The 23,512-nt window shown below is 48.0% G+C and overlaps 10 protein-coding genes across 10 annotated transcripts; 4 read left to right on the top strand and 6 right to left on the bottom strand.

Moving 5' to 3' along the window:
- Positions 1-1,644: 1,644 nt before the first annotated feature.
- Positions 1,645-3,773, bottom strand: BHQ10_006869 (uncharacterized protein; the record flags this gene model as incomplete). Its single annotated transcript, XM_040879502.1, has 4 exons — positions 1,645-3,181; positions 3,245-3,343; positions 3,398-3,573; positions 3,624-3,773. The coding sequence occupies 4 exons, from the start codon at positions 3,771-3,773 to the stop codon at positions 1,645-1,647; spliced, it is 1,962 nt and encodes a 653-aa protein (XP_040735373.1).
- A 383-nt stretch (positions 3,774-4,156) lies between these two features.
- BHQ10_006868 (uncharacterized protein) lies at positions 4,157-5,094 on the bottom strand (the record flags this gene model as incomplete). Its single annotated transcript, XM_040879501.1, has 3 exons — positions 4,157-4,578; positions 4,643-4,889; positions 4,981-5,094. The coding sequence occupies 3 exons, from the start codon at positions 5,092-5,094 to the stop codon at positions 4,157-4,159; spliced, it is 783 nt and encodes a 260-aa protein (XP_040735372.1).
- A 295-nt stretch (positions 5,095-5,389) lies between these two features.
- On the bottom strand, positions 5,390-7,330 carry BHQ10_006867 (uncharacterized protein; the record flags this gene model as incomplete). The annotated part of the gene is made up of 1 exon (XM_040879500.1): positions 5,390-7,330. The coding sequence occupies one exon, from the start codon at positions 7,328-7,330 to the stop codon at positions 5,390-5,392; it is 1,941 nt and encodes a 646-aa protein (XP_040735371.1).
- Positions 7,331-7,588: 258 nt separating this feature from the next.
- On the top strand, positions 7,589-8,923 carry BHQ10_006866 (uncharacterized protein; the record flags this gene model as incomplete). Its single annotated transcript, XM_040879499.1, has 3 exons — positions 7,589-7,862; positions 7,933-8,415; positions 8,475-8,923. 3 exons carry the CDS (start codon positions 7,589-7,591, stop codon positions 8,921-8,923), a joined length of 1,206 nt encoding a protein of 401 aa, XP_040735370.1.
- Positions 8,924-9,534: 611 nt separating this feature from the next.
- On the bottom strand, positions 9,535-13,086 carry BHQ10_006865 (uncharacterized protein; the record flags this gene model as incomplete). Its single annotated transcript, XM_040879498.1, has 4 exons — positions 9,535-10,287; positions 10,339-10,488; positions 12,184-12,857; positions 12,915-13,086. The coding sequence occupies 4 exons, from the start codon at positions 13,084-13,086 to the stop codon at positions 9,535-9,537; spliced, it is 1,749 nt and encodes a 582-aa protein (XP_040735369.1).
- Positions 13,087-15,572: 2,486 nt separating this feature from the next.
- Positions 15,573-17,273, top strand: BHQ10_006864 (uncharacterized protein; the record flags this gene model as incomplete). Its single annotated transcript, XM_040879497.1, has 1 exon — positions 15,573-17,273. One exon carries the CDS (start codon positions 15,573-15,575, stop codon positions 17,271-17,273), a length of 1,701 nt encoding a protein of 566 aa, XP_040735368.1.
- A 755-nt stretch (positions 17,274-18,028) lies between these two features.
- BHQ10_006863 (uncharacterized protein) lies at positions 18,029-19,137 on the top strand (the record flags this gene model as incomplete). Its single annotated transcript, XM_040879496.1, has 2 exons — positions 18,029-18,555; positions 18,612-19,137. 2 exons carry the CDS (start codon positions 18,029-18,031, stop codon positions 19,135-19,137), a joined length of 1,053 nt encoding a protein of 350 aa, XP_040735367.1.
- A 165-nt stretch (positions 19,138-19,302) lies between these two features.
- BHQ10_006862 (uncharacterized protein) lies at positions 19,303-19,824 on the bottom strand (the record flags this gene model as incomplete). The annotated part of the gene is made up of 1 exon (XM_040879495.1): positions 19,303-19,824. One exon carries the CDS (start codon positions 19,822-19,824, stop codon positions 19,303-19,305), a length of 522 nt encoding a protein of 173 aa, XP_040735366.1.
- A 529-nt stretch (positions 19,825-20,353) lies between these two features.
- Positions 20,354-21,224, bottom strand: BHQ10_006861 (uncharacterized protein; the record flags this gene model as incomplete). Its single annotated transcript, XM_040879494.1, has 4 exons — positions 20,354-20,482; positions 20,530-20,695; positions 20,803-20,889; positions 20,950-21,224. The coding sequence occupies 4 exons, from the start codon at positions 21,222-21,224 to the stop codon at positions 20,354-20,356; spliced, it is 657 nt and encodes a 218-aa protein (XP_040735365.1).
- Positions 21,225-21,666: 442 nt separating this feature from the next.
- Positions 21,667-23,260, top strand: BHQ10_006860 (uncharacterized protein; the record flags this gene model as incomplete). Its single annotated transcript, XM_040879493.1, has 3 exons — positions 21,667-21,712; positions 21,776-22,166; positions 22,219-23,260. The coding sequence occupies 3 exons, from the start codon at positions 21,667-21,669 to the stop codon at positions 23,258-23,260; spliced, it is 1,479 nt and encodes a 492-aa protein (XP_040735364.1).
- Between the last annotated feature and the right edge of the window lie 252 nt (positions 23,261-23,512).

Raw genomic sequence — 23,512 nt, 5'->3', positions numbered from 1 at the left:
CACTACCTATCGATGGCATGTCTGCGTAACTTTTTAGGGTCTATCGAGTCGTTGCTGTACAACGTGTCGACATAAAGAAGATTTTAGCTATGAGATAGCTGTGAGACTATGACTCGAGTCATTTGAGTATCAAAAAAAAGAAAAAGGATAAGAAGATGCAAGCAGTGTCCAACTTACGTTCTCACACAGGCGTCCCTCTTTCCTCGTTACTTGAATGGTAAGCGTTCCACGATGAAACAGCCAGTGGATATGATAATCCAACCACGCGATAGTTGTCAGGGAAGTAGATGACGACGAACACTCAAGCGCTCAAAATCCGACTCTTTGCTCTATCACTCTCATTCCAGGATACTCCCACCAGATATGCAGGAGCCAGGGGCAATTCAATAAAAGCGGTCTGTTTTCAAATGACTTGGAAGCTGGACTTTGACTGCATTTGGGAGTACAAATGCCCATATATATAAAGCAGTGTCACCAAGCAGAAGGCTGTAGCTATACCTTGCATGAGTCGTTCATCGGTATCCAGTCCACCCTGAATCCCTGTCCCTGTGAAGATGTATTGTTAGAATTTTATTTTTCAGTAAACACACCATGTAACTATATAGATGAGTAGACTGTGTGAGCTAAATGCCACATTGTTGGTAATAAGTTGTTGAAGCGAGAGATGAGTAAGGACTTATAAAGCTGGTATAGCTTCAGATTTCCATGAAGCTAGCGAGCGGAAAGAACCTGCTTCGGGCACAGATTGGAAAATACCAGGAAAAGAGGAGGTAATGCAGCTTCAATTTTGTCGGCCTGGTTCGCAATTCCAAGCAGATCCATTATGCATGCATGTGAAGAAAAGCTCGAGCTGCTCATACGGAGGTCCGTCAATAATTTCAATTCCAACTGTGTACAAATATTTTCCATGTATTTCCTCCTGTTTTTGACTAGGTATCGTTAGTAAATCTTATCAAAATGTCTTAATAAAGAATTCTCAGCTATGCTAGGACCACATACATGTCGCCATATCACTAGGATGACGCGTGTTCGCAAAACAGGAACGCACATGGATCACATATTTCCCAGGGAACACAATATCAGTCAAAGAGGGATAAAAAAGGCAGGAAAAGAATTTCTATCCCTCAATTTGCGGTCTGGTCATGTTTCACGCAATTCTGAGCAGTTGTCCTCCGGAGTTGGTACTCCGAGAAATGCTCCAATATCAACTAGCAACAGGTTTGAAAGGTCTAGGAGCCTTGAACATGGGTGGCCGCCTCTAATATACATATGTTGATATGCACCGATCGCTTTCTGAACAGACCAAACCAGAGTAATATCCTCAATCATCAACAACGACTTTTAAGCACACCTGGAAGTCTTTCGGAAGAGTGCCAGGAGGAGCTAGTATTCTGACCAGAACTTTCTCGCGTCCAGCTCTTCCAAAGGGCCGGTCAGGATCTCTGAACATGATATAGTACAACATCAGTAGGGTTAAACAGCTGTGACAAATAGTCCGGGGACCTTATGGCAGTACCTTTCGTCCATTGGAATGAGGTCCCATATTTGAGAGATTTCTTCATCCCACATGAGAAGTGGTAATCAATCTAACGTTCATGACTGACTCGAATGGCCACTGGCATCCAGCTCGTAGCTCTTCATCGTTCACCAGGTCTCTTGTTTGTAGCTTCCAGTCTTTTCCATTTCTAGAAGAAAATGCTCCGCTTGCTCCCGAGTATATGTATTTGACCCAGAAGATATAATCCGGTGTTGAAAGCATTCTATCAGCGCTTCTCTGACAGCCTGCGGCATTCGACCTGAAGATCCACAAATGAAAACCGATCCTCCATCTTCATGTAGCATCCTGAATATAACTTCTGCATGTTCTCGAATCCGATCCTGCACATATACTTTCTGTTGCTGATCACGCGAGAATGCTGTCAACACTTGAAGGTCTAATAGTTCTTCTTTCTCAAGTTGCTTCCATTCATCCTCGAAAAAGTAATCAGCAGCACGGTTTCGACCTCCGAAGAGCAGGATTGTAGATCCAATGCTAGGTAATGTAATATGCGATTGCCCTTCACGTGAAGCTTTGATCATCGCTGCCTTTTCCCAAATCATTGCTCGTAGTGGTGCCAGACCGGTGCCAGGTCCGACCAAGACTGCAGGTCCTACAAGTTGCTTCAATGTTGGGTTCAGGCCACCACGCTGTAGCTGCACTTTCAAAGTGCTTCCAGGCCTGAGCACTGATAGATACCGAGTGCAGACACCTTCCCGAATCTTTTTGAGAATAGTCCGGTATTTGACGATCGCGATGAGGAGTTCAAATTTCGTCCCGCTGTTCTGATTCGGCAACCTCTTGAGCTCACCACCACTAGCGATACTAAATTGACGGCCTCGAATCACTGGCAAAACAGACGCAGCATGTTGCCACGGAATCTTCACGGTATCAAAATCATGAAGTACCTCCAGAATGCTTCGACGTGGGCGTGTAGTATAATCCCACAGTTCGTCGATGAACTCCGGGTTAGTGAAATCTAGCAGTCTTTCTTTGTGCTGTTCGTCGGCGGTGTAATGTGCGATATTGGCGAAGAATGACCGGCGTGGAATAGCACGAATATCAAGATATTCAATGAGGAGAGTCCGAAGGGTGATGGGAGTGGATTCTGTGTGAACAAGGTGTGGGATAGGAGGGGCCGGAAGTTCTTCTTTCGGTCGACCTTGTAGCAAGGCACCGGGGATGAATGTGACAGGCTTATCGGCCACGTTAGACCAGCCCATTAATCTCAACATTTCATCAACATCCACCGCAAAGTTCTTAGGCGTGATTGAGATCATATCTCCTGGCGCATATGGGAGTGTTTCGGAAGTGGTCAGGCATAGGTGTCGGACATCTTGCCAATGCCCTTGAGGTGTGACTCGTTTGTTCTGTGTCAATTTCGCTCTGAATGCATCCGGAATAGACCTCCTGTCAGGTTCAAGGCGATATAGATGGGGCTCTGTGTCTTCTTCCAGCAATACATCCTGCTTTTCTTGATCTGGGTCTATTAACGGAACAGCGTCGGCAGATAACTCTTCCAAGATCCATTTCGGGGGAAGCTGTACATCATCTGGTATGGGTTGGAGTCCTTCGGGAAGGGGGTACTGGTCTAATAAATGTTTGCGCAAGTTAGTGGCCCATGGAAGGAACGTGCCCTCAAGTCTGCCCTTGTAGTCAGCATTGCCTTCATAATGATCAATACATCAGGAAAGAGGGCATATTCACCCTTCTGGATGCTGCTCATCCGCTTCTCCACTGGGATATATTTCATCAGCACCTAGCTGAGACAGTCTTTTACCAAGTTTGCGGGCAGCCCAATTGAACCTGTCGACAATTGTTAGAATAATGTACAGGTAGTATTGGAAAGGTATGAAATACTTTGGATATGAACTATCACCGAGCCCAAATTGCGTGTATTTGACGCCGCTGAGAAAAGTTGCGGGGAGTCTTTTCAGCAAAAGCGTCTTCCAGAATCCACGGGCATTGAGTGGAAAATCGCCTTGACCGGTCGTCGATACGACAAATATAACAAGCGAATGCGAGGCCAGAGTGTCCTAGTATACTGTCAATGCTGGTTCCTAAAGTAATGAAAGGTGAAACTCACTGCTTTGACGCCGTTGAATTCCTTGACATGAGTGACGAAATGCAACCGTTCTGCGGTACGACCTAGTTCTTCCGCTACCTCCTGCGCATTTCCCGTCTCTGAGCCGTATAGGACCAGGGCTGATCTCGTGCTACCAATTTCTTCCGCCATGCCTAGTATTCTCTTTTTTTCAAGGGTTGTGTGTATCAGAAAGAGCAGAGTCGAAGAGAAGTGGGATGATATCAGAGCTCGGGCCGGTCTCGGAGAAGCTCGACGCTCAAGGGCATTACTGCGAATTTTTTCTTGACAACCTTCAATGTTCATCCTCTACACGTATATTTTTAGAATGGATCAGTAGCCTATCATTCGACTGTCTGGGAATAAGTGTCGCGCATTTTTTAAGTCAACATTTGTGGCAGGTGTTCTACGTTATTTGAAGATTGGATAATCATGAGTCGACGAAAGTCAATATACAATTGAACGCTCGATATATGCTGTCGCTTGGGTATTTCTATGCATAAAATGCAAAGGAGCAAAGAAAACGCGACTCGAAACTAGAAGAAGTCTTCATCACCTCCCCCACCGCCGCCATCAGCAAAGCCATCTCCATCTCCTTCATCGTCACCACCATCGAAATACTGCTCCGCATTATAGTCACCCCCCATCTCATCGTCATCTTCGGAGAAATCATCGTCGCGCAACTCATCATCTTCATCACTCCCTTCTTTCTCCCCTTCATCATCCAGATCCTTGCCCTCATCTTCCTGTGCCTCCTCCTCGTCGCCGCCGCCTTCCTCGTCACCAGCCTTCGGTCGCTTGCGCGCTTTTTCGTCTTCGTCAACATCTTCGTCGTCGTCGTCTTCGAAGTGAGCTTGGACTCTTTTCCATCGTCCTCCTGTTATTTGAGCGTCGGGTCGATCCGGTTTGTAATCTGGGCGCACGATGCGCCACAATTCGCGAGGGAAGAAGTGCACAACTATATCAAGCATTAGCCTGCACCTTCAATAATGATTTACTCGACAAAGAGCTGAGTGACTCACCATACTCCCTCCCAGATATTTTCGGCACCGTCCGCTTCCTCTTCTGATAACGAGAACTGTACGATGGCATGCCGTTGAATGGATCGAACTCTGCTCTCTCCGCGGTCCCCTTCTTTGCAGAAGTACTAGCAGCGTTCACGGCCGCATAGTAAGGCCCATTCTGGAATCTATCCCTGAGCGCTCGATATCGATCTACTTCGGCTCGTTCGCGGGTTTGTAAAGGCTCGGCTGTGGGTGTGTCGTAAGGCTGGTTGGACATTGTTAGATTCTGACGACTCCGACTATGGATGCTAGAAACGGAGAATCGAGTTTGAAATGAAGAATCGCGGGGTACGTACTGGGAATGTAGGGGTAGGCGCGCCATCTGGAAGTTCTCCAGGTGCTTTTTGCCAGTTGAATTCCGAGCCTGGAGGCAGTGGCTTCCTAGCGCCTCTCCCGCCACCAAAAGACATTGTGCGTTGCAGATATTCGCTTGTAGGTCGATTACTTTTGCGATAACAATTATGAGTATTATGCTGAAAAGGCTTCTTGCTGTGATTTTGAAAACTGACTGGTAAAAAGAATTTGTTTCGATCCGATAAGAAATGAGAGCTTGTCCGCCCCGCACCTGATTTGATTGGCTGCTATTGGTAGACCCTCTTATTTCCATTCAGAGACAGCTTCTACACTTCAGGATCCTTTAAAGGAGTTCAAAATGTCATTATTTTTATTGTATCACTAAATATTGAAAGCGCTATTCTATGAGAGCTACAGCTCAAGTGCCTCCACGCGGCTGCCAACCTGGATTGCTGGTCCTTGAGGTCCATCACGAATACGTTGCTCCAACGTCTGCACGATATCTTCAAAGCCCTCAACGCGAGCCGCTGAATCCTTCAGCTTACTGTGTAGATCAACCAAGACATCATACTTGGCTGTAGCTAGTTTCCAAATAGCACTTTCGGGATCACCAGCGCCGCCCGCCACGAAGTTGCTATACGATAGCGGAGGCTTAAAGAGATATGGAAGCACTGTCGTTAATGCCGGGGGAGTCAACACTGCCCATGACCCGGATTTAGGCAGTAAGCCAGGCCCGGTAGAAGCTTGCCTGTTCAGCTCATCCTCGGAGGGAAGTTTGAACGGAGAAGCTGATATGCGCTGGGCGTCTTCCATCGACAATGTATTCCAGTTTGCTGTAACAACGGCTCCAATCACGGCAATAGCCGCGAGTGCAACATCCTTCATGGCGACAATATCTGCGGCAGTAACCACATTCTGCCATAGGTTCGTATGCGCATTGAGGTATGTAAAATATAGTATGCGTGCTGCCACGGATTCCTTCAAGGCATCGGTCGGTGCATCAGTAACTCTTGTCGCTACATCTGATGACGCTATTGATGACGGTCCATGGAAGATTCTCGCTAGAGTTTGATAACAGGCTCTATTAGGTGGATTAGCAGGAACTGCTTGCAGGGGACTGAGAGACCTTCTGCTAGCTTCGACGAGAAGTACGCGTGGAAGAGAGCCTAAGATTGTGAGATCACCCAATGGGGTTTCGCCGTGTGCCCACTGAGCGGACGGAATGTCGAGAGCTTTGTGGATTCGTGACAGTATCTTGTCAAGCAATTCCCGTGGGCTTTTCAATAAATGATTGGGATAGAGATGCACATATTGTGCAACATAGGCCATAATGGGACTAGCAAGAAACGAGATGTCAATCGAATCTAGCTGAGACGGATCAAGATAGTAACCCAAGACTCGCTGGTGCAAGTTTCTCTCTAAAAGAAAATCCATAGCTCGTGAAGAGAAAGGCGAGACTTGATGCGGCGGAGATTCTGTCTTCAACCCCGGCGCATCAATCAGAATCAACTCTCGAAAGAAGTTCAAAAGAGTCATATGCATCAAAACATCAGAAGTATCGACCATTTGACATGCTGCAAAATCAAGTAGGCTATTGCTCCGATAATCAGACTCGATCTCGGGGACCTGTGATTCCGTTATGCAATCCCAACGGAGCATTCCAGCTTTCACTATGAAGTCCAATAGCCGTCCTTGCGCGACAGTCTTTTCCCGTTTCGATAGCTGCGGAGTGGCCCCGGCATTTGTCAGGCTGCAAATCGAAAATAAGAGACCATATACATCCTTGTCAGTAAAGATCCTTCTCCACAGGAGACCCTGGCCAGCGGCAATATTCTGAGTGGAACCGATGACCGTTTCAGTCTCAACATGGTCAACTTCCAGCAATGACCATAAAACGTCCACGGCAGCCTGCGCGACCTCGGTAGTAGGTGTGGATAGCCAGAGCTCCACAAGCGTTGCTACCAGATCTGAGTCCCCTGCAATGATAGCTGCATCGCTCGGCACGCGGTTGGCTTTTGCAAGTAGCGATAGTGTCAATAGATTTATTGGCGGCGACGGCGCCCGAATTCCTGCAAGCAGATTGAGTGGCGGGTCCACAGCTTGAAGGTCGGAGAATTTGAGGAACGCGGTAGCTCGAATGCCGAGGGTTGTGAGCGGCGTAGGGTCATATTGTAGGACTGGAAGGACCTCCGAGATTTGAGCGAGGATATCCGCTGGTATACTTGGGTCTGTTTGTTGCGTGATTTCAAGCTTGAGCTTTTCTATAGCGGGCTCATCGAACGGCGTCGAGGGGTTGGCGAGGATTGCCTCAAGATTGGTCTTGACAGCAGCGTATGATGACGGAGTTGTCATCTTTCTGGTGTGATGCACGAAATGAAGCAAAAAAGTAGCTGTCTATCACAAAGACGAAATGTTGGCGTTGTCTGAGAATAATGAGACGACGTTTGCTTATGAATGTGATGCGGGGAGCTCCAATGCAAATGAGGCAAACACGGCGGACTTACCTTCCCCATCTTCCCCATTTGTCAAGCTTCACTGTCATTCAAAGTATCAATAACACACATTTCAAGTCATCGATTTTCAAGCTAGGGCTTGTCTTGGATCGGGATCATGTGTGAGACTTCAGATAATGCCTTGATTTCAACGAGACCCTCTGACTCAGGGCTTCACGTTGCATTACACCCTCTTGTCCTTCTCACCATCTCAGATTATGCCACACGACACGCTGCACGGCAACAGACTGGTCCTATCGTGGGAGCTATTCTAGGACAGCAGCAAGGTCGCCAGATAACTCTGGAGCATGCGTTCGACTGCCATACAATAACAAGTTCAGAGAACGAGATCGTTCTTGATTCAAGCTGGTTTGCGAGTCGAGTACAACAGTGTACGTTTACATCACTTCTTTCAACAACCAACATCATTGACAATTTCCTAACGCTATCATGTTACAACAGTTCGAGATGTTCACAAAGCTCCTCCTCTGGACATAGTTGGATGGTTTACTCTGACTCCCGAATCTGGTCCATCTCCATCCATCCTCCCCATCCACAACCAGATACTTCAAGAATACAACGAATCGGCCGTATTGCTTGCGTTCCATCCCTCGCAAATAGCTTCAGATTTTGAAAGCGGGGCAAAGCTTCCTTTGACGGTCTACGAGAGCGTATTTGAAGGAGAAAATGTCGCTGATGCTCGTACGGCCTCGCAGACTGGTGACGACAGGCAGGCTTTACATATTCGCTTTAGGGAGCTACCCTACTCGATAGAGACTGGGGAAGCCGAGATGATAAGTGTGGATTTTGTTGCTAGAGGCGCCGGTAATGCTACAGCTATTGAGACGACTAAAGCCGCGCCAAAGCGAGCTACGAGCACAAATGAGGCTGAGGCATCAAAGAAGGCAGATGATTCTGTACTCTTGTCACCAGAGAATGAAGAATGTAAGCTCCATCCAAATGTGGCACAAAATTGAATCCATCTAACGCTCTCTACTTATCAGTCATTGCCAATCTCTCCACACGTCTCAACGCCGTCAAGACACTCGAATCTCGGATACGCCTTATTCGATCATTCCTCGAAAACCTACCACCGTCCGCGTCGGACGGTAAAACCAGTCAAAGCACACAGTCAATACTTCGCAACATATCCGCACTGGTATCCGGCCTCTCTCTCCTGACTCCGCAAGACTCCAAATCCTTCGCAGTAGAGTCTCTCGCGCAAGAAAATGACGTTGCACTTATCTCCCTGCTGGGCCGTCTAGGCGAGAACGTAAAGCATATTCGCGAACTAGGCAAGAAATCAGCAATCGTGGAGACGGGCAAACAACAGGCTCTCGCTCCAGTGACAAAAGGTCGCAAATCGCACATGGGTCTTCCGTCAAGAATCGACGACGAATTGAGTCAAAATGCGTTTGCGAATCTTAACTCTGGCGGCTTGCAATTGGTGTAAAACAACGAATAGATTATGAGAAATGAGGAATGATTATTATGGCTTAATAGGGGTGCAATTTCCAATTTCACGGATAGATATTTCCGAGTAGCTTACCACTTGCTATACACAGCGAATTCCAAAATGACAATGACTCAGTCTTACTTTAATTTCAAAAATAAAATAGAATAAAAATCAAATACAGGCCAGCCCACAAAGGCGACCACCACAATACCCACCGTAAAAAAGCAGCCCTAACGTGCTATAAACTCCTAGATCCCAGATATAAGCAAAGAGAAGAAGAAACAAATATACCAGAAGATCCAAGTCTGGCAAGAAGAAGAAGAAGAAATGAAGTAGTCCGGAGACGGGAGAAGAATTCTAATACACCAAGACATGTGGGATATCATGAGCATGAATGACAATGAAGAAGCAACAAGAAGAAATGAAATGGGATAAAGTACAGACATCGACGGTCAAATATTATCGATGTTATGAAAATGAGAATGAGAAAAATTGGCATGGTCGTTACTGCCAACTTCGTCCGGGGACATCATCATGGGAATGAATATCATGAGTTAAAATGCAAGTCAAAAGACGTATGAGATGTGTCGTAGCAGAGAGACGTCATTTTAAGCCCCTTCGTACGGGCTACGCGGTGGTTGATATGCCCTATATGGTTGAGGGGATATGGGTCGCGGCTCGGCTGCTGTTAGATCGTTCATCGACGGGGCATCGTTGTCGTATACGTGGTTGTAGTAGCGGTTGGGGTCGTGGCCATAGCCAGTACTACCAGTTTCCTCATCTGAGAGCGTATCGAACGCTGCTCCCCTTTGCGGTGGGTAGGGGGAGCTCGGGTTGCCCTGTGCATGGAAAAGGAGTTGTTGACCTTCGTCACTTGCGGTTTCGTATTGGTTGCCGGGATGATAGGTAGTGTCGGCTGCGCCTCCATACGCGGTCACATTCGGTCCTGGTATACTCGTCTGCGGGTTGGTTGCAGTGGGTGTCTTGAGAGAGAATGCGCTGTCGTCCTGGTGCATGTAACTAGGGTCGTTCGTGCGTGTCTTGTAGCCGACAAAGAGCCATCGGAAACCACGACCGACGGCTTTGATGAGGTCCCATGGGTTGAAACATTCGCCTAAGGCCTTGAGTCCCAAGAATCCTCCGTGATAAGCGATTTGACCGTTGATGTACTGAGGATCGTCGGATGCTTGCTGTGCCTTCAGGCGGTATGGTTGCCATGGGAAAGCGAAGAGGTGAAGTATGGCGAAGAGAGCCATTTCGATACAGAGGAGAAGGTTCGGGATACCAATTTGAATGTCTTGGTTGGCCAATTTTTCGGATACCTTGATAGCGCCGGACGATGACAGAAAGGAAATCACAGTCTGAAATATGCATTAGTGGTGCGATTCTTTAGAACGCGAAGAGAAACGTACCGTCTGCCAGAAGGACAAGAAAATAACCAGCTTGATTGCGGTGATTTTCAAAAACGGCTTATACTGTGTCATATCCTTATTCACCTGGACGTAGAATTGAATCAAGCAGTACATGGCAATTGATACTGCAACAGATTCAATAACAAGGACCTAATTGGTCGTTAGTATTCTGTCCAGATAAGCCACAGAGAGGAGTGCTCACCCAAACATGGGAAAATGCAGGGCTCAAAGAAGCTTCACAATATCTGCCCAACGCCTGCGTAATGACAGCGACTATAGTCATGAGGACTCGAATGAAGCAGTATTGATAGATGCCAGTCCAAATCACGTTGAACCATGTCAGTCCACTTCGTGGAGTCCTCCAGCATCCGCGTTCTCCGCCACAGCATTTCGCGAACCACGTAAGCGGCCAGAGCCAGGGCCTTGGTCGAATGGCACGGAAATATTCCTTTTGCGAATGTAAATCGGGTGCCGCGTAGTGGCAGAGTAGAGTGAAAAACGAAGAAAGCGCAAATGCTTCGTAGCACGATCCCAGGACTTCGAAGTAGACGGATTCTCGATAGAAGAGGAAACAGAGGAAGGATTCGGTGCAGTATACCGGGACCATGAATAGAATTCGCAGAATACTGTTCACAGGGGGGCACGTGGTCAGTCTTTTACTCGGACGATAATCACCAACATGGCAGCCAACTCACTGTCGTTGTTCTCGTGGTTTGCTATAATGTGTCGCGTGCATAAACGCTAATAAAAGGGAGGTAACCACGCCTACCAGCCCGAAGCCGGCGCATAATACAAGACCGAGGTGATGGAAAGTCCATCCATTATCCCAAAGCGGCACTTCGGATACTATCGCGAAACACAATTAGATTCATTCGACAGAGAAACTCCATACGAAGCATTATTGAAGACGTACTACTTGCGCTCTCTAGTGTTGTGTTGCATTTTGTCCATTCCACGCCTGACAGTGACAGGCGGCGTTCAAGGTTTATCATCATCGATCGGATAGAAAGGAGTCGAGTCGTCTCAAAAACAGCTGGGAAACCGCCGCTGGTTAGTTTCAGAGTATGAAGCTATTCGCTTCGCGGTTATTTGGGTTAATATGCGATAGATAAGTCAACATTCGACAGTGTAAGAAAGACAGAGACAGATGTCTCTGCCGAAAAAGAGTACGACAGCTGGAGCTAAGCCACCCGCGACAAAGCGCCAAGTCCACTGTGGAGAAACCAACTGGTTTCAGTACAGCCTATTACGATGATTTCTGACGGATACGAGGAACGGACACAGCCACTGAAAGAGAGATTCGAGAATTTTACTCAATGTGGTATGCAATTTGTAACAAATAGGCAACAGTATAAAGAGGAAGATCTAAGATTTCGCTACATACAGATGGTCGCTAGAGAATGAAAATAGTAAGGGCTGTGTCAGTTGTTATTTATGGCCGTATTGACTATGCCATAATGGGTATGCCAGATGTATTTGTGTATGAGATCGGCGCTTAGATCTGCGTCCAATGATGCCCCAGTTGACTGTGAGTTGAGTCAATAGATGTAGTGACTCGTCGTATAGAGGGGTCGCACAGAACGCTTATTGGCATAGGGAATGTGCAATGGTTGAATGACCTCCGACATTGTCACACTGTCATGGATACTCTGTCACTCTATCCCAACTTATGCGTCGTATTGTTAAAATACAGGCACCGATACAGAGTGAGCGCTAAGGAACCACGACCTCCGATTGGACGGCGAGTTGGGCTGTTAGATGGCTCCACTTATTTGTGTCGATCGGATGTCAACACAGCCGAGCTCCCAACACCATCAGAGGATGTCGCTCCAACACTCTGCGTACTCTACTTGGCTCATCTTCCACTGAGTTGGCACTCGTGAGCTCAATCATCGACTCTCTGGAGCTCGGTTGCAGAGGAGCAGGGTACCAGACGAAAAAGCCGACCATGACCAGGATCATGAGGGATCCATCAAAGGCGTACAGCGGCCACTCGTGCTCCAGAAGAAAGCCATGCTGGCCCATCATGAACTCAACAATGCGATATATGTTTCGTACCAACACGAAGATAGACGTCAAATAGAGCATGTACAGACGCGATCGCCAGGGGACATTACTTGTAGCTCCAGTCTTGGCCGTTTGCGCACTGAACCGCTTGTTGAAGATGACGCAACAAACCAGAAAGCCGATGAATAGCAGAACTTGAAGGATCAACCCAGCAACGATGATATAGTCCCCTATAGATGCGATTTTTGGGTGACTCGTCAATCCAGAGCCCGCCGATTGAACGTTCAAACAAGTCCAGTCGCCGGTCACGAAGATGATTGTCGTCCAGCGAGGCGAGATCAGTGAGAATGCTTCACCATGAACTGCGCGTACGATGCGGGAGTATACCATATACAGCGATGCGGCAAAGAAGACGGGCGCTAACACGAGGAAAATAGCCTGGATGAGGTAGGGTGCTAAGGAGCCCGTAGCGTTATACGCGCCTGCTCGGCAAGCATACCCGATAATCTCACCTATACCAAAGATCATCAGTTGATGTGAAGAAAAGCTGCAATCAAGCAAAGACGTACAGATGCCGCCGATGACGAAAGCGGAACAAAACCACAATTTTGCTCTGGCCATCCTCCAAGTATGAGCTATGGTCAAGGCAGTGAATACAGCGGTGAATACAATAGCTGCCGGAAGATTGGGCACATAGTTCCACAGGTAATGGTCCCCCTCGTATGGCTGAACAGTTGGCATGTTTGGATGAGGGATGGGAGAGCTCTGTGTTGAAATTCACGACGACCACGAATATGTCTGACAAGGCTTTAGCACGGCATGTAGCAGCGCTGTAAAATACTGAGTATATGAATTGCAAATATAAAATCAATGTGTAGCGTCCATTGGGAAGCTTCAAGCCGCGAGGTTCACGCTCTTTAAGAAGTTCATCGATTGCTGCGCCAAGATAGTAGCGACCCTACAGATTTTCTGCTGCCTATTCATTTTCCAATTCCGCGTATTACGAAAGGTCCTAAATCCAGGTGGGATCAAATTGTATGAGATGTCGTTTGGTTAGCGACCCGAGCATCTTCAAGATATCTCATGACAGACGCTTCCTAATGGCCAATTGTGGAATACGCGTGTTACATAAACAATCCTTGTGGGTCTGTGTCTCTAGCGTCTATCCCAGTGGGTCAATACCAGGGCGAGCTTCACTGCCCTTTCCTAGTCCCCTAGCACTTCAACGACATGTCAATCGGACATCTGGAGAGCGAGGCACATCTAGGCAGAATGTTTAATACATCTTTATACTGTCCCTGGTACTTTTATCGCCGCTGTGACTGGGTGATTCGCACGTAATCATCCGTCCTCGAATTTGCTCCTGAATATTTCCCACAATTCCACGAAAAGTAGCAAATCAATCCTAGATCCTTAGTGGAGGTTGCAGATACGCGTGTTTGACGACTTCGGCGATAGCTTTTGAAGTGTATCTTAGCTAGGTAGCCTTGCACTATGCTTCGTCGAAGCCACAGGAAATCAAAAAGGGGCTGTTTGGAGTGGTGAGTCCAGAACAAGTGGTCTAGAGTATTGAGTCCTCGCTGACATTAGCCAATTAGCAAGCGTCGGCACGTCAAGGTGATGCCCCAATTGGGTATTTATTATACTTATAGTAGCTGACTGATGGTCCTCTTAGTGCGATGAAAGACGACCAATATGCGTTCTATGCTCCATGTCGGGACGGACTTGCCATTACGCACCCGATAGCCCTTCAGACAACCCATCTACACCGGAAACTCAGACAAATTCTCCCACTTTAGCTCCTGGTATTTCACCACTGGCTACAGCCTCTGTGCAAACTCCTCTTTTGCCAGCTTTGCCGAATACGGAAACTCACAATTCAGCTTCGGCACTTGACGATCCCGTGAATCTCAATCATATGGAGCTGTTGATCCACATGACACTCGACAAGAGTTTATTCAGCCTATCTTATCGTGACGAGAATTTTCTCGGCACTATCACCACCAGCTTTAGGGTTGGCTTGCAGGCACCGTATGTTCTGCATGAAATGCTAGCCTTTTCTGCGCGACATCTAGCATTTCTCCATCCTGAGCAAGCTGAATCCTATCTCCACCAGGCTGTTACTCTCCAGACCCGGGCAATATCACTTTTCAATGCCTCTTGGAACGGTATTGATGAATCAAACTGTGTCGCTATGCTTCTTTTCTCGGCAACCCTGGGCCATCACATGCTCACTGATACTCTGGCTAAGCGGGATGCAGGAGGCCTTGAGGTTTTCATGCTTCACTTTATTCAATGTATCGATATGCAAAGAGGTGTTCATGCCATCGCTGGAACGGCGTGGCCATTACTGATGGAGTCGGAACTTAAATCAATCCTTTCATGGAGTTCGCAGTACAATACTCGAATCCCACAAGGGAATCATTGCCAGCAAGTCAAAGAGCTGGTAGATGGTGCGAAAGGGCTTGATGAAAAAGAAAAAGAAGCTTGTCGAGAGGCAATCCGATATCTACAGATTGGATTCGATTCGGTCTCTGCGGAAAAGGAGGAGGAACGTGGCAATCGATTCCACATGGTGGCCTCATGGGTATTGTTGATATTACCGCCACTCAGAGGACTGCTTGTAGTTAAACGACCAGAAGCGCTAGTGCTGCTAGGCTATTATGCATTGCTGCTCCATTACGGGAGGCATATATGGCAGATTGGTGATGCTGGCGCGTTCATCTTGGGTATAATTGATGACTTTCTCGGTTTGGAATGGGCACATTGGCTCGAATGGCCACGAGAAGAGGTAGCGAAAACTGCTGTTGCATGATCTGTCGCACATGTGTACTTCTTATAGAGAGTTTTATGAACCCTAGAGGACTGCGAATTTACTACGTATGAATAGATGACGCAGTTTTATTGCGGAGTGCAACCGATTGGTCCGAATGGGTGATTTGCAGAGTGTGGAGGGCCCAGTTTCAGCCACGGGGAGCAAAATCGATCCAACCAATAAGCGCTTATAGGTGATCTGCTTATTAATGCGAAGCTAGCCATTTTCGGACAGCCCTTTCAATGGCTCGCGCATCGCGATTCATTCCAAACTTCCAGAGAAACTGTTTGTCTTAATGTCCTCTCACCCATAAGCTACAATTGCCCGACTTCATCGCCAAGCTGCAACGCGTGCTCGCCAAATTGACAAATGTTTACGCGATCGAGACGCTCTTTTCACCTTACCGATCGCCATGTCCGATTACAGCAAATGGAAGGTCACTGAGCTCAAGGCGGAGCTCAAGAATCGCGGTGTCCCCCAAACCGGTTTACGGCTCAAACAGGATTTCATCGATAAACTGATCGAATTGGACTCCCAATCTAGTGTACAGCCTGCCGCTAAGGATGCTTCGACAGAACTCACGGCTGAGAAAGAAGGAAACCAGACCGAGCAAAAAAGTGACGCAGACCAGAAAACTGATGAGCCAGCGCCGCCCTCGCAACAGTCTGGTACTGAAATTCTTCCAACGGAAAGCGCGCCGAGTACACCAAAAGTCACCGCGCAGCTAGATCAACCCTCTGACGATCTTAAGAAAGCCCAGATCGAGCCGAATGACGCTAGATCGGAAGCTACGCAACCTACGCAACAGACCACAAATGACCGTCCAACACAATCAAAGGAAGCGGAACCAGATACAGCTGCAGATAGTCAGACAATAAAGCTCCGTGAACCCATTGTCCCGGCGCAGCCCGAAGGACCAGCTCCCGAAAATCAAACGCCAGAGGAGCCACCCACCCTAGCAGAGGTATCTAGGAAGAATCAAGGTTTAGATTCCGAGCCACCCACTGATGGTGGTGACGATCTTCGCAAACGCAAACGACGAAGCCAGAGTCCCCCTCCCACCGTTGAGGTAGTGAAGAAATCCAAGATCGACAACGAGGACCCACGGGTGATACTCAAAGAAGATGTGCATCCGCGAGAAACCACGTCCGAAATTGTTCGACCAGAGAGTAAAATTGAGACAAGTTCTACAGGACGCCAAGATCCTCGCTTTAGAGATCTATTGACCACTACGAAGCCGCCGAAATCCGTACAATACTCCGAGCAGACCTTAGAAGACGATGATGTCCAAGTTGAGCCAGCGCTTCACCCGGCAACATCCTCAATCTATATTCGTAATCTCATGCGACCTTTGCAGCCATCATCCTTGAAAAATCACCTACAAGAACTTGCTACACCGGCCGGTGAAGAGCTCGGCGGTGAACCATTGGTCGATTTCTTCTTGGATTCGATCAAAACTCATTGCTTCGCACTTTTTGATACCGTCACCACAGCATCACGAGTGAGGTCAAAGCTACATGGCGCAATATGGCCGAATGAACGCGACCGCAAACCCCTCTGGGTTGACTTTATTCCGGACGGTAAATTTAGCGAGTGGGTCAGGACTGAGCAGGATATAGCTGCAGGCCGCGGCACCCAGCGCTGGGAGGTATTATACGAAAAGACAGAAGATGGTGTCCAAGCTATCCTGCAAGATGCCCGCAACGGCGCCAGGTCCGGTCATCAGCCCACGGTGTCTGCTCGGCGACACAGCCCGGATGCCGAATCGCGACGAGAAAATCGGCCTTCGAGAGCTCCACCTGCACAACAACAAAGTGGTGGGAAAGGGTTTCAGGCCCTGGATGATCTGTTCAAATCCACGAAAACTAAGCCAAAGCTTTACTATCTACCGGTATCCCGCGACATTGTTGACAAACGTCTAGCCCAATTTGACACGCTCATACGGAAAGGGGCTAGGCATTCTGGAAAAGAGGATGAGGATATGCGTCGCATTACATTTGAAGATACAAATATGTTTGTTGATGGTGGCCCTGAGTATCCCCGCACTCGTGGTGGTGGTGGTGGTGGTGGTCGACGTGGGGGTCGAGGATCCTGGCGCGGACAACGGCGTTAAAATCACGAATACTGTTTGCTTATGGAGCGGAGCTCCACAAAAGTCTACAACTAGTCATGAAATGGTGTTTTGGTGGCGCGTATTGGGAGTTTATTCAGACTTATGGGCGGAGTTTGGTTCCCTTTCCATATCAAGGAGGGGCAAGGTAATTCCCCGGGTCCCAAGGCCTTGGATATATTTTGTGTATGATAATTTGACCGATTGGTCAATGGATGATGACTAGTGAATCTTATACGAAACAAGCCTTGTTATTCTATCTAACCACCCAAGATATACCGAGAATTGAATGATTCGGCCTTGCGGCGTCCGCTCTCACAGATGGGTTAGATTTGGTCTAGTCCGCTTGGTCACCCCACTGCTTAGCACCATGGCTTATGCCATGCGCCTTATGACTAGTATTCATGACTTATCTATAAGCAAGGCTATGTTAGTGGCATGGCGAAAGAAAAAAGACGGCGCTTAGAGTTTAGTGTGCTGATGAGCTGGCAAGTTGGTATTCTTAGGGCTGCATCTGGAGCCAGCCGGTTTATTTAAGACTCCTTGCAGCCAACGTTGAGATCGTGTAACTCTCGAGGCACTCCGAGATTGCCTTACTTCAAGACGAAGCTGATCCACAGTGACGTTGAAAGGGATCAAAGAAGCTATATATCAAGGTATGTAATCACTAATCGAAGTCAAGTCTTCAAGCTCACAGATCCTAGTTCCCTCTTGCACTCAACCACCAATCGATAAAGGCTGCAACTTCAGCTGCAACCATGAAAGCAATCGTCTATAAAGACCCCAACCAAGCGGTGGTGGTAACAGACCGAGAAATCCCCAAACTGTATGACCACAACCTTCTCGTCAAAACAGAGACTATCGCCCTCAACCCCACGGACTGGAAACATGTTCAAGACGCAATTGCTATAGATGGCTGCATCCTCGGCGTCGACTTTGCTGGCGTAGTTGAAGAAGTCGGCCCGAACGTCGACAAGCCTTTCCAGAAGGGTGACCGGGTAGCCGGGTTCGTCAACGGTGGCAATTCATACAACATCAATACAGGCGCCTTTGCGGAGTATGTTCTCGCCAAGGAGTTTACTTTGTTCAAGATCCCGGACACTCTAAGCTTTGAGGAGGCTGCCACTTTCGGTTGTGGGGTCTTGACTGTTGGTCAGGGCTTGTACGAGAAAAATTATGGACTCGAATTGGCCATGCCGAATGAGCCTACCAAGGCTCCTGAATATGTACTCATTTACGGCGGTAGCACAGCGACAGGGTCGTTGGCGATCCAATTTGCAAAGCTGTAAGCTTCCTTCCTTTAGAATAAAGAATTTTCATCTAACCATTGTGAACCTGTAGATCAGGATACAAAGTTATAAGCACAGCCTCTCCCAAAAACTTCGCCTTCAATAAAAGCCTGGGCGCCGAAGAAGTCTTTGACTACAAAGACCCCGAGTGCGGCAAAAAGATCAACGAGTACACCAAAAACAAACTCCGCTTCGCCTGGGACACCATCGCCAATCCGGCAGCAGCCCAGATCTGCGCCGATGCTCTGACGACAGAACCCGGCGCTCGATATGGCGCCATCATAGTCGTGAAATTCCCGCGTGAAGACGTCAAGCATGAATACACGCTGGCATACACGGGTGTCGGTGAAGATTTTGAGAAGAGAGGACATAAATTCCACAATAATGAGAGACATGGCGAGTTTGCATCAAAGTTCTTTGACATTACCCGCACGTTTGTTGCGGCGGGAAGAATCAGGCCGCACCCTGTCAGTGTAAGACCCAAGGGCCTTGCGGGTGCGCTGGAGGGGATGGAGGTGATGAGGACTGGCAATCATAGTGCTGAGAAGCTTGTTTATAGAGTTTCCGAGACCCCTTGATTATTCACGTAGCTAGGTATGCAGGGTTTAGGGATACAGTCGTCATCAATTGATAATATTGAGTGGAGTTGTCTAATGAATGTCTTATGTGCGGCCATTTAAGCCCTAGAGAGTATATACAGATCTATAGAGCTCTTATCTAGAAGTCCCAGTCCCTTCTTTTTATTACTTTTGACTCAAAGCAACCGGCGCAAACCCCGCATAATAATCCCATTTCCCCAACGGCACCCCTTCCTTCCTGAGAATCCCATACGCCGTCGTCAAGTGGAAATAGACATTCGGCAACGCAATACTGTGCACCCACACCCCGGCCTTCATGTCAACCACCTTTCCCGGCCCAAAGGCCGTGGGAGATACAACATCCGCGTGCCCATTCACGACATCCTTGTCAGCTTCCTTGAGCGATTTGAGGACTAGCTCAATACGCTCGTAGCATTTTGCGTAGCTGCCGAGGTCGCGATCAAATGTCACGGGTTCCCGACCTGTTAGGCGCGCTAAGATGTTTTCCGAGTATTGCGTCGCACAGCGCACCTGGTCAGTTATCGGGTACATATCCTCGTAGAGGCGGGCGGTGGTGAGTAAGGTATCGGCATTGGGTTGTTCTTCGGCCTTTTTGAGGATGTGTGTTAGGGTGCCGAGGACGCCCTGCAGGACGAGGATGCTGCTATCGTAGATTGTGGGACTCATTTTGTGTTTGGTTTATGTCGGAATATGATTTTTAGAGATTGCAATAGCTTGGAGTTGGGAATTGACCGTCAATTCAAATGACTCACGGGTCGTCGTGGTTAAATAGAGGGGTCTAGCGCTGCTCTGAGGTGGATTCGTATTCGAGTCCGTTTCCGAGTCGGAGATTCCGTATGCCCATTCGAAATGATTTACGTAGCCAATGAACGTACGCTGTGCAGCATGTGGGAAAATGTCAAGTTTGTAGGATTGGAATCTTGCCGTTGAGGTCGATATAGTTCCCGGGAGGGTACTGTATGAATAAATCTCAAAGCTTCAAGGAATACTAGGTATAAATACATTTATTGCCTGGATATGCTTCGGCAGAGATGACGTGCTCTGGCTGAATTCAAGGAACCCACCAGATCAAAGATATATACATGAAAATCCCACGCTATGTACAAATTATATATTATATCAAAATAAAAAAATAAAAAGCGGTCTGATCCTCGCAGCACCACTCGTGGGTTTACTACTTGCGACGACTCCCGTACTAGCACTGGAGCCTGTCGCCGATCCTGTCGACAAAGCCGTAGAGGTCGCCTCCGGCGCAGATACTATCGTTGTTGAAGCAGTACCGAGTGAAGTTCTCACCGAGGCCGTCGCGCTGATACTGGCCGAGCTGGTGGTGGTGGTGGTCTGGTTTCCGCCATCGCCACATTGGACAACCGTATCCCAGCCGCCGGCAAAGGTTTCCTCCCAGTATGATGTCTGGTTACACAGGTCCATATAGCTGAATAGATATGCTGAGCCTGGCTGATCATGCGCATTCTGATAGAATTGGATGGCGCAGGTATCGTTGCATGGGAACGTTTCTCTAGCCCAGTCTTGGCTGCTGGAATACGTCAAGTAGCAATAGTCCGACCTGTATATTGTCGGTACACGCTCTGGGGGCATGATTCCATTTAAGATTCTTGGGGACCAAAGTGCAAGAGTACTCACCCATTCATGGCGCACGCTTCGCCGTACTTGTACTGAAGGTACTCGCCAGCTGCCTCCACAGGGGCTTGGAAGAGGTTTTTATTCCCACTACAGAGTCCAGCGAGATCACCCGGCTGGTTGCATACAGACTTGATATTCGCGACATACTGCGCTAATGAATCGCTGCACGTCGTAGTACACAAATTCTGTAGATCTGAAGCCCCGACGTCAAAATTTGGGTTCAGCGATGCAGCCATCCCGACAAGCACATTGTTGCAATCGATGCTTGCGCTGTAGGCATCTTTGCAGGCTTGAGATGTGGTGCTTGCTAGGTCTTTGGTTGTGTAATCCCAGTTGGGACCGCCGGTGTTGAGGCTGAAAGCTGCTGAGGCCCCACGAATGGCGCATGTCAAGGCCAATATATTGAGGGCGGAGGACACCATTTTACTGAAATATAGCTGATCGGTTGTGAGTGACAAATAAAAAAAAGCAAAACAGAATTATATCAAACGAATGACAAGAGAACGAATGATCGAAATAAGGAGAAGATTTCTCCAGAAAAGTTGAGGCTGCTAATCAAAGTGCTTAGAGCCTCAGCCAGACCCAAGTCTGTTTTGGTGATCTCTCATTGGTCATTCGAATGCTGACTCATTCGATCTTAACATTAAAGTGCTAGTCTATTTATGGATTAGTCCAACGGCGACCGGCGTCCGAGGATCCCTCAGAAATTTCCCCCGCCAAAATTGAAATCAAAACTTCATTAATACGATCGTGACTCATACCATTTTGCATATTTAGCTGCTCTATTCTCCCTGGGATAGTCAATTGACCTTTATCATTTTTCTCATTTTTCATGCAATTCATGATACACACATATATTCAGAAATGTCTACTTCAAGAGAAATAAGCGCTTCGGGCGTCCTGAAATACCGTCAGTGCACCCCCTCCACCCCTCAGTGACTATGTTTTAGTGAACAGCTACTAAATCCCGTAGAGAGAGTCGCATCGCAACCTGAGAATCCATTTTCACAACTCATCCCGAACCAAGAAATCGCAATAATCCCTTCGTTCACCCTCGAATCCGGCGATATCCTATATAATGTGCCCGTCGCATATACTGTCCGAGGGCAACTCAACGCCAACGGTGATAACGCTCTAGTCATCTGCCATGCGCTAAGCGGCAGTGCCGATGTCGCGGACTGGTGGGGTCCTCTCCTCGGAGGACCCGGTCAAGCATTCGATACCACTCGCTTTTATGTTATTTGCCTTAACAGTCTGGGAAGTCCTTATGGGAGTGCTAGTGCCGTTACGAACAGGGACGGCGACCCTGCAAAGGGCCAATACGGACCTGAATTTCCACTGACTACTATCCGGGATGACGTGAGGTAAGATCCATGTTGGCTGTTGACACATTGACATCAAGCTAATATAGATTAGAATTCATAAGCTAGTCCTTGATGATTTGGGCGTTAAACAGATTGCGGCCGTTGTCGGAGGATCCATGGGAGGAATGCTTACTCTCGAATACGCTTACTTTGGAAAAGACTACGTTCGATGCATCGTTCCAATCGCTACATCTGCCCGCCATTCCGCGTGGTGTATCAGCTGGAGCGAAGCCCAACGCCAATCCATATACAGCGATCCCAAATATGAAGACGGCTACTATTCCTATGATGATCCACCAGCCACAGGCTTGGGAGCTGCTCGCATGTCGGCGCTCTTGACCTACCGCAGCCGCAATTCGTTTGAATCGCGGTTCGGTAGAAACGTACCAGATCCATCGAAGCGACAGACAATCAATAGCGCAGCGGGGCCGCCATCGCCTCCAAGTGAGCATTGGGCTGTTCATAATGATGGTCACAAAAGCTCTCGCTCTTCTCGTCCTCCTAGTCAGACTGGCTCSCCTAAAATTCCAACGGAGATTGAGTTTACTGATCCCCAATTCACCGGCACCACCACGTTCACAGCGTCCCTACCAACGCCGAAACATTCTCGTCCCTCGACGTACTTCTCTGCCCAATCATACCTTAGGTACCAAGGCGAAAAGTTTGTTAAGAGATTCGATAGTAATTGTTACATTGCAATCACCCGCAAGCTCGATACACACGATGTCTCTCGCCACCGTGCAAGCCCGGATTCAGCTTCTCCCGTGCTCGATGCTTTGTCGCAAATCGAGCAGCCTGCATTAGTCATGGGAATCGAAAGTGACGGCCTATTCACTTTCGAGGAGCAACAAGAAATTGCTGCAGGAATCCCAGATTCTCGGCTGAAGAAGATCGATAGCCCCGAAGGCCATGACGCGTTCCTTCTTCAGTTTCAGCAGGTCAATGCATACATTCTGGAATTCTTTAGAGAGGTTTTGCCAGATATTATGTCAAAACCAGATGAAGCCGGCATCGTTGCGACAGATGGTGTTGGGGAGTTGACGAAGAGCAGCACTTTCGGTGAAGCCGAAGTCGATGACATTACTGCTTGGTGATATACTTAAATCATCATATGAATTGATTGATACTGTGACGGTGTATACATTTTAATCACCGCGGCGACGCGCCAACACGCGGACGGAAGCTTCAACAACTTCAATGACATTTATTGCATTTCTAGTTGATTGAAGATAGGTGGTTCTCCCTCAACTCATGAGGACGGCGGACGAGCATCCAACTGCATCTCCTGCTCCAGTGTGGGCACCTATCCCAAAGAAGCATCCAACTGCCTTCTATCTGATGGCTTT

This window comes from Talaromyces amestolkiae, assembly GCF_001896365.1.
Source record: "Talaromyces amestolkiae strain CIB chromosome Unknown scaffold13.1, whole genome shotgun sequence".
Taxonomy (NCBI): domain Eukaryota; kingdom Fungi; phylum Ascomycota; class Eurotiomycetes; order Eurotiales; family Trichocomaceae; genus Talaromyces; species Talaromyces amestolkiae.
This window is presented reverse-complemented; position numbering and strand designations above follow the sequence as displayed.